The sequence below is a fragment of the Neolamprologus multifasciatus genome, chromosome 16 (genome assembly GCF_963576455.1).
Source record: "Neolamprologus multifasciatus chromosome 16, fNeoMul1.2, whole genome shotgun sequence".
NCBI classification, from domain to species: domain Eukaryota; kingdom Metazoa; phylum Chordata; class Actinopteri; order Cichliformes; family Cichlidae; genus Neolamprologus; species Neolamprologus multifasciatus.
The window spans coordinates 1,251,068-1,262,458 of record NC_140454.1 but is presented as its reverse complement, the minus strand read 5'-3'; the positions used below and the strand labels follow the sequence as shown (position 1 = coordinate 1,262,458).

At 42.5% G+C, this 11,391-nt stretch overlaps 1 protein-coding gene and 1 long non-coding RNA gene across 2 annotated transcripts in view; one reads left to right on the top strand and one right to left on the bottom strand.

Annotated features, from left to right (window-relative positions):
- Nucleotides 1-730, bottom strand: part of LOC146499952 (uncharacterized) — a 167,171-nt gene extending 166,441 nt beyond the window's left edge. Inside the window, exon 1 of the long non-coding RNA XR_014869912.1 lies at nt 142-730. This is a non-coding gene — a long non-coding RNA (uncharacterized LOC146499952). The remainder of the gene's footprint in view (nt 1-141) is intronic.
- A 6,325-nt stretch (nt 731-7,055) lies between these two features.
- The window catches only part of fer1l6 (fer-1 like family member 6), a 65,699-nt gene continuing 61,363 nt past the window's right edge, over nt 7,056-11,391 (top strand). The window contains exons 1-2 of the mRNA XM_085136079.1: nt 7,056-7,184; nt 7,711-7,799. Of these exons, the coding sequence (XP_084992205.1) occupies nt 7,724-7,799 (76 nt within the window). The 5' untranslated portion in view covers nt 7,056-7,184; nt 7,711-7,723. The remainder of the gene's footprint in view (nt 7,185-7,710; nt 7,800-11,391) is intronic.

Sequence of the window (11,391 nt, the reverse complement as noted above, 5' to 3'; positions counted from 1 at the left end):
AATTGAATTGAATTAACTACACATTAACTACACATTAACTACACACTAACTACACATTAACTACATATTAACTACACACTAACTACACATTAACTACACACTAACTACACAAGATTTGTGCTAAACGTGCAAATCTCTCACATCTCAAACACGCCGTCACTCCTAAAACTTCCCCCTCCCTAAACAACTAAATGCCATGTTGCCATATAATTTTTGATTGGTCCACATGGTGCATTTTTCCACCAATAGGAAAGGGCGGGGGTTTTTTTGGTGTTGTTTTTGCTCGCAGGCTTTCGAGTGTTTTCCTTATAAAACGCTGTTTTCACCGTTTCTTCCTGCAGTAAATATAAACAACGACAGTATTCAGGAAGAAAAACAAACATTGCAGATATTTTATCATAACTCTGGTTTTACGTGGCCGATCAACACAATTTAAAAACTGGTATAAAGTCCTCACTTTTTCCGTCAGTTGTTCCTTCTGTCCTGCTCACATCTCCAATGGTTGTACACGTTGTCATTAACTTCACTCCACATCAGCCGCTTTGCTAAAACACCAGTGTCGGCACATAAGGACGCTGTCATAGCCTGTCGATGACGTTGATTAGCTGCGTATATACGAATGTGAATCGCATCATTGGCTGGAGCAGCCAGTCACCGGTCACTTACTGACGCACACTGCAAATCAGAATTGTTAACGCATTTATTTTAATTTCAATTCAGGTTAGATTTTTCATAATATCTCCTCCTAATTCTTTCAGTTTTCCTTTTCTGACTCCTAACAAGAATAATTGTGCTTATTCACTTAACTGTCTCATTGGGAACGACTTCCTCCAAGAACAATTTATTCTAAAACAGTTACATGATTTGAATGGTCTCCTTAAATCTTTTGCTTCAGCTATCAAATACTTGCAAATTCTGTATCTCTGCCAATTTGTTGTCATTTCACCAAACACTCAAGCAAATCTTCTGAACTCTATTCTCTTATTAGCTCTTCTTCAAACTCTTAGTTTGACGAATCTGACATTAATACTCCACAAGCTGCTCTTTCCTTTGTTCAACCAGCAGCTTCACTGTGTAGTTCTTCCTCTGAATCAGCCATCAGCATCAGCATGCCATAAGCCTAAACTTAGCACATGTGAGCACACGCTGTTGTGATTCTTCTGTTAATTTATCAAAAGTTATACTTATACTTGTTTCCATGAACAATGCAAAAGAAGGTGCTGTCTAAGGCTACAGTATCAGTCAGAAACTTGCATCTATTCATTTTATGAGGCTTTCCTAATTTTTCTAAGAATGCCTTAAATACTGTTGGAAAAGTTCCATTATGAAATAATGTTTCATACTTTTGTATTAATCATATAATTTAATATGTCTTATTTCCTATTTCTGATGTCTTTAGTTTTGTTGTACACTGTTGAAAATAAACAACAATTCTTAAATCAGTATTTGTGTCTGAACTTTTAACTGGCGCTGAAGTTACATAGCTCTTACATGGCTTCAGATAAAGAAGTATACTTGGGCATTAATATTAATGATGCTATGACATTGTGAATTCCAATGTTGTACTATTCCCACCTGTGCCTGGCTGAAGAATTGGTTGGATAGGTCTTTGGATGGAGATGGAGATGACATGTTGTGGTGGTGTGGTCCCTGGCTTGGCTGCAGGGGAGGCAGATGAGAACACAGCTGGTGGCGTTTGGACTGATGACAGTTTTCTTTTCCATTTTTTATTGAGGCAGAAGACAGAAGGGTGCTTAAAAAAGCTGAGACTGGCGCTGACCAGACTGTGAACTGTCTCACAAAAAGTCACAAATAAACGTCACATCTCTGTGCATCAAACTGTGTGTGTGGAGTATTCTACAAGTGGTGCCGAAACCCAGGAAACGTGGGGGTGTCAGACCCACATGCTGCGCCACCTGCCCAGCCTTTGCCGTTCCTGGCGCAAATGCTGGCAAAGATTAGCCAAGACCAGGCGGCTGCCCAGCGGGTCTGCCTGGCAAAGCCACAGGAGCAAGCGGACCGGCAGACTCAGGTTCTGGAGCAGCTGGTCGGGGCCGCTGTGCCGCTGAAGGCCCCTTCACTATTGGTGGCGATGCACCGGATGGGCGACAGGGACCCCCGGCTGGTGGACAAGGTGGTGCTGGAGCAGTTCATGGAGTGGCTGCCAGCGGAGAAGGCAAGATGGGTCCGGTCCCACCGACCTGCGAGTCTGGAGATCGTGGTCACACTGGCGGAGGACCATCTCGTCGCCAAAGCGGAGGAACCTGGAGGAGGCAGCCAGACACCGAGCAAACAAGCCCCAGTGCCGGCACCAAGGCACCGGGTACCTGCGCCTGCACAGGGAGAGTGGGCGCCGGTGTTGAGCCCCACTAACCCGTTCACTTCCTTTGTGCCTTCCCAGGGATCGGAGGTCACCAGTGCTGCCGCTGAGCCACGGAGAGCGGCACAGACGCCGGGGCAGGAATGCTGGAAGTGCAGCCAACCGGGACGCCTGAAGAGGAACTGTCCTCGGATGGAAGTAAGGCAGGTGTTCCACGTCGCCCGTGCCCCATCACCCTTTCCCAGTCCAGGAGGGACGTATAGCATTCTGGTAAGGACTCGAGGGGGTATACGCCATGCTTTGGTGGACACGGGCTGTGCGCAGACCCTCGTGCACCGAAGCTTGGTTCGTCCCGTAGCATTGCTGGTCCTTCATGGGAGGCCCTGCCGGCTCCGGAAATTCCCCCCACGGGAGATTTCCCACTGGAGCAGTCTCGTGATAACACCCTATGCTCAGCCTTCGACCAGGTGATTGAGATTGATGGTCACATGCTGCGCCCTGAAGCCGTGCAGACCTACCCGCACTTCGTGTTATTGAAAGATAGGTTATATCGAGTGAGTCGTGACACTTGCACAGAGGAGACACATGCCCAGTTGTTGGTGCTGCAGAGTTGCAACGCGATACATGGAAGCAGTGCCTCTGCGCACCATCTCTGCAAAGAGTGTGGCGCAGGCACTGCTTCAGGTCATCTCCTGAGTCGGAATCCCAAAAGAGATACTGACTGACCAGGGCACGTCGTTCATGTCTCGCACACTGCGGGAACTGTACGAATTACTGGGTATTAAATCTATTCGGACCAGCATCTACCACCCTCAGACAGAAGGCTAGTGGAGCATCTGAACAAGACTTTAAAGTCCATGATTCGTAAGTTCATTCACAAGGATGAACGCAATTGGGATTGCTGGTTAGACCCTCTGTTATTTGCAGTGCTGGAGGTGCCCCAGGACTCCACGGGAACTTCTTCCTTTGAACTACTGTTCGGCAGGAAGCCGCGTGGGGTGCTCGACCTGATTAAAGAAAGCTGGGAGGAAGGTCCGAGCCCCGCCAAGAATGAGATTCAGTACGTGTTGGACCTGAGAGCAAAACTCCACATTTTGAGGAGGTTGTCACGGGAGAATTTGCTCCAGGCTCAGCAGCGTCAACAACGCCTGTATAATAGAGGGGCTAGTCTCAGAGTGTATTACTCCCTTCTTCCACCTCAAAATTGCTCGCCAAGTGGCAAGGACCCTTTGTTTCTCACTTTGTATATAAGGAGCGACTGCAAGAGCTACTGTGCAGAGTGCAAGCTAGTCAGCAGCAACTCCATGTTTGGACCAACAAGGTGACTGGAATTCGGCTAGCTTTGCTGGTGCTTTAACAATTGTGAGAAACGGAAAGCCATTCACAGATGGGGAGTATGCCAAAACATTCGTTCTTGATGTTGAACTTTAGAAATACAGTCTTATCCCTCCAACAAGCAGTTTGCATTTGAAAACTCTTCGTCGCCAACATTAAAACAGGTCATTTACTACACTTTGAACAACTGGGAGAGTTTAAAGAGGCATGCACAGCAAATGACCTTGCTCAACATCTTGATCGTCAGCAGCTAGCAGGCTTCACATTTAATCTCCTGCAGTCATTCAAAGCGTGCTTTGGAGAATTTTGTGAGTCTTTTTAAGCGCATCACCCATCCACACAAGTGTGCAGTGGACAGCAAAGACCTGAGTTACATCCCCGGTGTCTCCGTCAGAGATTTTGAGCTACAAGCTGCTGACCTGAAGGCCTCGACATGTGGGTGAATAAGTTCCAGTCACTTAATGAAGACTGGAAAGACTTGCACGACAGCGAGCAGAGTTGGTGAGCAAACACAAGCGGGGAGAACTGAAAAAACTTCAGCCAGCTGAATGTCAAAACTTGGAACGCGCTTCCCATCACAAACCACACACTGCAGCATGTGAGTATTGCTGTACTGACAATGTTTGGCTCTACATATGCATGTGAGCAGTCGTTCTCACATCTAAAGAACATTAAGACCAACCTACAATCGTGTTTAACGGATGGAAGTCCCAACGCCTGCATGAAGCTTAACCTCACCACGTATCAACCAGATTACAAAGCCATCAGCAAAACCATGCAGCGCCAGAGGTCGCATTGATTAATAAGTACTTTATTCATCTTTGGGTAGCAACAGGATAACAACATTATTAAAAAGAATTCACAGACTTAGTGTACTTTAAAAATGTTGGTCTTGCATGAATGACACTCATTTACTTGTATTTAGCTTTAAGCATATTGTTTGGCTCTCACGGACATTTTCAAATATGTGGCGTTCATGGCTCTCTCAGCCAAAAGGGATCCCGACTCCTGCTCTATCAGATCGTTACATGGAGAAACCTTTTGAATACACGCGCGCTCACACAGGGTGTACACAGACACACTGTATCTTCCTTGGCTGCTGCCTCAAAGCATACCGTGCTTGTCGGTCTTTAGTGCTGCTCAGTATGTTATGGCCCTAGCAGAGCCGCCTCCTGAAGTTGTCTGTGTGGGCGTGTCCGACCATCTCTCCTGCCTTACTTGCCACCTTTCTTTTGTGCAGCTGACTCTCATCAGTAATTAAAAGTATTTAAGCCCAGGGAAAGGTGAGCTCTGGGCCAGAGTGCCTTTAGTGTGGTTACAGCTAGTGAGCTGCTCTCTTTTTGACTTACTTTTTACTTTATTGACCAACACTTGAGTTTTGTTTGTTTTCCTTAAATGGTGATAGCGGCTTGTCCGTCTCTTTTAGTTGAGCTACTTTAATAAAACTATTTAATTTAAACCTTTTGCCTCCTTGACTCTTTTTCCTGACCCGGACACTTTTTGTTACTTCCCCCTCACCGCCTAGACCCCTCAGGGGAACGTAACAAGTAACATTCAATATTTATTTACTTTTACTTATATTTATCTAGGTTGCTGCTGTGCTCTTCCTACTGTGTTGTTCTCTTTTTTGCTTGTTTTCTTTTTTTTTTTCCAGCAGCTGATTTTTTGTTGTCTTTTCTCACTGTCCCTCTTCCCCTGTTTTTCTTTCCGCTGTCCTATCTCCTGGTGTCTGTCCTGTTTGTAATAACTTAAAAGTTAAAAATAAATAATTACATAAAATAAAATAAATTAAGTAATGAATTAATTAAATAATAATAAAAGAAAATAAAAGAAAATAAAAGAAAATAAATAAAAAAAAGAAAAGAAAAGAAAAGAAAAGAAAAGAAAAGAAAAGAAAAGAAAAGAATAAAGATCAATCACATGGACCATGGCAAAGCCATAATGATCCACTTGGAAAAATAGATCCATTAGTCTTCACACAATGATTCTGATTGCTACAGTGACGAACGGGACAGGCAAAAAGAAAAGAAAAAATTAAAAGTTTCTACATCTGTTGGCTGAGCAGATGTACTAAGCTTAATAAATGTTTTTGCTAATACTTCATCTTCATGAGAAACTGACCTCACAGTGCATTGTTCTGTCAGTGGTGCTGGTTTCAGTCATTATGCAAACGCACTGTTTATAAGGTTGGAAACCTGCAGTCAGCTGAGACTGAAGAAGAGTGAAAACGCCACGTCCAGAGGAACAGAATCAAAGTTTGGGATTTCTTTTCCTGGATGATTGAGCGTGCATCAAGATAACACTTCATCTTGAGTTTTCATTTTTAATTCATTTTTAATACGTCCCTGTTAATATAAATATGTCACATAATACTCAAGTCAACTATGTCCCATAGTGTTGAGACTTTTTAATTTTATTCTTATGTAATTATATTTATTATACCTTATGAGATATTTGTGGTAATGCATAGGATGCATCACAGTAGATCAAAATGAGTTTAAATGAAATGGGTAAAATAATGATAATGGGAAATTTTCTAACTATATGTAATAATAGAAAAACATACTTTTATTTAGTGTATTTAAATGGGTAAAAATTTTCACATATAAGCACAGATCATATTAAAATGAGCCTAAAATCTGATGTTCTATTTAATAAAAGGCCACAGTCTAGAACATACATAACAACTACAAGGATTTCTTTGGCATCCAATATCAACGCACACATGCAAAATGTAAATAAAATGTGCTGAATTAGCATTTAGCTTAGTCCGAAATGCTCCAGCTGATATGTAAAAGGACGACATGAGCATCTGTCATCATCTGGATGATTGCACTGACAGGGTGTGAGTTCCTCTGTTTACCATGGGTGGGTTTGTTAACTCTCCAAATATCATACATCCTGGTCACATGATCACAAGGTTCAGGATAAGCACACACATACAGTGCTAGATAAACAGCTTTGCTTATGTATTAATTTATTAGCCTCGAATTAGAGACAGTAACTTATTTTCAGGTGACCAGCAGATCAGATTATTTGATATCCAATGACAGATAAATAGAAAAAGCAAATATTAGCACTGCTGTCAATAATACTACTACTGCACCTTTACTAGCAGTAAACTAGCATTAGTTTTGCTACAGCTTCAGGTACTTGTAGCACGATGTACGAGGTGCATCTGCTAGCATTACTATTTAATGTAAAAACACAAATATTAGACCAAAGAAATTGGTAGGAGGATGCTTCTAAACTTTCATACAGGCCACCAAGGAAAACAGGATTCCTGTTTTCCTTGGTGGCCTGTATGAAGGGTTGGTGCGTGCATGAACCACACGCTCCCTCAGTTTTACAACTGAACTTTTTGAACAAACATTTCAACCACCAATCACATAATCGGGCTGCTATCCAATGCGTTGCTTCAACAGCTCTGACTCTGAGTCACCGAAAGCATATAACGTGCAGTCTTGCGTGTCCAACTGGCAAAAGTGAAGAGTGCGGTCTTGTGACTCACACTGGATCCCAAACAAAGGTAGGAAACATCTCACTGCTGCGATGTTTCGCTTATTTGTCTTATTTGAAATTATGAAGCTTATTCTTGAAAATAGAGAGGATGTCTCTCCTGATCCATAGTAGATGGGCGTGAGAGCGAAATCTCACATGCTAGTTTTGGACTAGGTCTATGGTTAAACCTCTGTTTCTATGATTATATATTTACTATATGCAAAGGAGTTAAACAGGCAACGTTTAATAGAAAATGAATGATAGTTTACATATTTCAGCTTCTCGTGCTGCAGGAAAGACATCAAGCCTATGCTCATCAGTGGCTAAAAAGTTATTTTACTCAATAAATTAACAATAACATATAATTATATGTTGCCAGTGATCTGTTGGATGTTAAAAGGTTAAAAAAAGGGATCAGACACAAAGATGTATCTGGCTTTTCCTTTGTCTGTGCTCTCATGTTTATTAGCTGACCTGCATTTCAACATAAAGATAAAGCTGAAAAGGGTGAAATAAGTCCTGACTACATGAAAGGTTTACTCTCCTGTGAGCAGGAAGCCCAAAAAAATGTTTGGCCTGAAAGTGAAGAAGAAGAAGAAGAAAGACAATGAAGATCTGGTTCTGGCAAACAAGGGAGCCACAGGTAAGGCCTGCAACACACACACACACACACACCTGCCTCAAACACACAACATCCTTAAAAATATGATGTCGTGCTGAATCAGGGTTCGATTCCGGAGAGGGAGCCTGAGGAACAGCTACCACATCTAAGGAAGGCAGCAGGCGCGTAAATTACCCACTCCCGACTCGGGGAGGTAGTGACGAAAAATAACAATACAGGGCTCTTTCGAGGCCCTGTAATTGGAATGAGTACACTTTAAATCCTCACATTAACATATATAAAGCACATAAACATCTTAGTGATATTAATGCAAAGTTTCATAAAACTAATAAATACTTAAAAACTGTTGAATGGAGAACTTTTCATTATTCTTTTTACTTGAAATCAGGAATCCAGAGCCAGTTTGGTCCTAATGGGCTCCCTCACTCTAGAACAGTGTTGGTCAAGTTTAATATATAGTAATTAGTTACTAATTACTTATTATTTCTCAAAGGAAGTAATCCTGCTACTTTACTGACTACTCATTTTCAAAATTAATTAGTTATATTATTAAATAGTTACTTTTTAAAAAGATGATACACATCCTGAATGTTATAAAGCAACTTTTTAGCACAATACTATTTATCAAGGTTTGCTGTGCAGGCAGAGGTTGGAGCCAAACGCAGGACTCTGAGGAAACAGCTTTTATTCACTGAGAAACAGCACACGAGCAGTAGAAATAAAACAAAAACTCAAACTAGGAAAAATGACCTAAAAAGTGAGGATATGACATGACAAAACATGATGAGTGAGGAACACACAGCTAATGAAGGATGTGACTGAGGACTTAAATACACCGAATAACCAGACGATAGGGAGCAGATAGAAACACCGCTGGGACTAATTGGACATAACAGGACAAAGGGGAAGCAAAACTGAACACACTTACATAGGACATGTTAAAACATGACGTATGCACAGAGACACGACTGCCTGGATACGAAACACGGAACACAGGAAAGACAGTGACAGAAACTCAAAGCTAGAACAACAAACATAACATCAAGAGAACTGTGAAGGTTCTCAGTCATCCAGGTCATCGAAGTCTGAGGAGCTTGGAAAGACTGGACTTCTTTGAGTTGCTTGAAGACGTTTCACCTCCAAAAATGTGAACGACATCCCGGTGTACTTCAGACCCAGCAACACACTCAGACACAAACTGGTTCATCCCAAAGACAAAACTCCAAAACACAAACTTAACAATGTGGTGTTTGCTGTACAGCAGCGAGGAATGCCCAGACCTCTACATCGGAGAGACCAAACAGCCACTTCACAAGCGCATGGCACAACATAGAAGAGCCACCTCCACAGGACAAGACTCAGCTGTCCATCTGCATCTAAAGGTCAAAGGTCACTCTTTCGATGATGCCAGTGTTCACATTTTGGACAGAGAGGACAGATGGTTTGAAAGAGGAGTGAAAGAAGCATCTATGTCCACTGTGAGCGACCATCTTTGAACAGAGGCGGTGGTTCACGACACCAACTCTCTGCCATCTATAATCCAGTTTTGCCAAGTCTACAAAGCGCTTGCGTTTCGGTGATGAGTTCTTGTGCCTCTTTAACTGATGGGACACAAATTAGACCATTGTCTACATAAAAGTTCTGTTCAACAAACTCTGAGGCCTTAGGATAGTCTGCTCTGTGCTGTTGTGCTAAGTATTTCAGGCCCAAATTAGCACAAGCAGGGGATAAACTGGCACCGAATAGATGTACAGCCATTCTGTACTCTCTGGGTTCTGTGTCTAATTGTCCATCCTGCCACCACAGAAATCTCAGATAGTTGCACATGTCTGGACAAACAGCGAACTGGTGGAACATTCTCTCGATATCTCAGATTATGGCTACATTTTCCTTACTGAAACGACAGAGTACCCCCACCAATGAGTTGATCATATCTGGACCTGTGAGAAGAAGAAGAAGTGTCGTTTAATGAGACACCGAGAAATTTTGCTGAACAGTGAAAGGTGTCTAGGTGGGGATTATATAATAATACTCCATCCGAGAATGGTTCTTTGTGCAAAAGGTTTGTTTATTTTGAACAATCAATAGACCTACTTCACAGTTCTGCACTGGCTGTAACTTGTTAGCTAAGCCTTCAAGGTGTGGCCAATGTAGTGCCGTTTCCTTGGTAGGGATATGAGACTTGTCAACTGGGATAAAGTCACGAGAGTAGGCTTGTTCTATTCGGACAGGAGTCTCAGAGTCAAACCCTCGCACCTGTAAGTTGTTGGCAAGTTTACTGGCAACAACTGTGTCAACAGAAGTCATGGTGCTAAGTTTTAACTGCACTGGTAGGGCGTCTACATTTAGTTCTGAAGCCAAATCCTCTAAAATAAATGATGAGTCACTCTGGGTGTCAAGCAGGGCATATGTAATATTTCTTTCTGCGGCTTAGACGCAACTGACACAAATACTGGTACTATGCTGGATGTGGAGGATGTTTTCCTTGTTAGTACATGAGTCATGACATTATGCACTTCCTTGTTTACACCTTCATCTGGGGATTTAGAATTTTCAGTTTTCCTTTCTTTATGTTCATTCACTCTGTCTGTGTGTAGACAGGTGGGGTGACGCCGACCACAATTACTACAAGAGTGACGTCCTCAGCATTCTTTGGTTACATGACCCCTTCTCAAACATCCAGAGATGATTTTCCTGGATGAACAATTTCTTGTCATCACTAGTTGGTGGTACTGAGTGCCTTCACTCTTTTAACGTGCCGCTCTTCTGATGTCTTTTCGCTCATTAGGAATGGTGAGGCAACAGGATTACAAACTACTTTAGCTTTGTTTTGTATGAATGTAAAGCGAGCAAAGTTGGGGCAGTCTTGGCTTTTGTCTAGCTCCATCTCTGTACTATCCACTCAGGCAGTTTTCATCATCATGGTTTTCAATCTCATTTTGAGCACTAAGGGCTCTTACTCGTGCAGCTGCTACTTTCACTTCACTGTCTGCCTTTAACTGTTGAAGTTTAGTCTTCTATTCCTCCAACTTTAACTTTGTTTCCACTTCCTTTCCACTCATTTTCCATTTGGCTGATCTTGGTTTCCTGTGCCATTATTTCTTGTGTGGACTTTGCTTGTTCCACTTTGGCTGCAAGTTCAGCTTCTGCTTCCACCTCACGACTGCCAGTGGAATCTGCCTTTGATTGCACAAATGAACCATCTGGGAATGACGTTTCAGTTTGTCTATCACCAAACAAAGAACCATAGACCCTTTTGTTTAACATCAGTCGTACTCTTTCCTTTTCAAGGCGATCATTAAAGAGCTGATCGATGTTTTCATGCGCTTAGCAATAACTTCACAAATGTTGGTTGTAAGCAGAAGCTTCCATTCGTTTATCTATGTCTGGAGTCATGGATTGGCTGTGGCAAATGGGTGCATTTCACACCCAGCAACACGCTCAGACAAAAACTGGTTCATCCCAAAGACAAAACTCCAAAACACAGACTTAACAATGTGGTGTTTGCTGTACAGTGCAGCGAGGAACGCCCAGACCTCTACATTGGAGAGACCAAACAGCCACTTCACAAGCGCATGGCACAACACAGAAGAGCCACCTCCACAGGACAAGA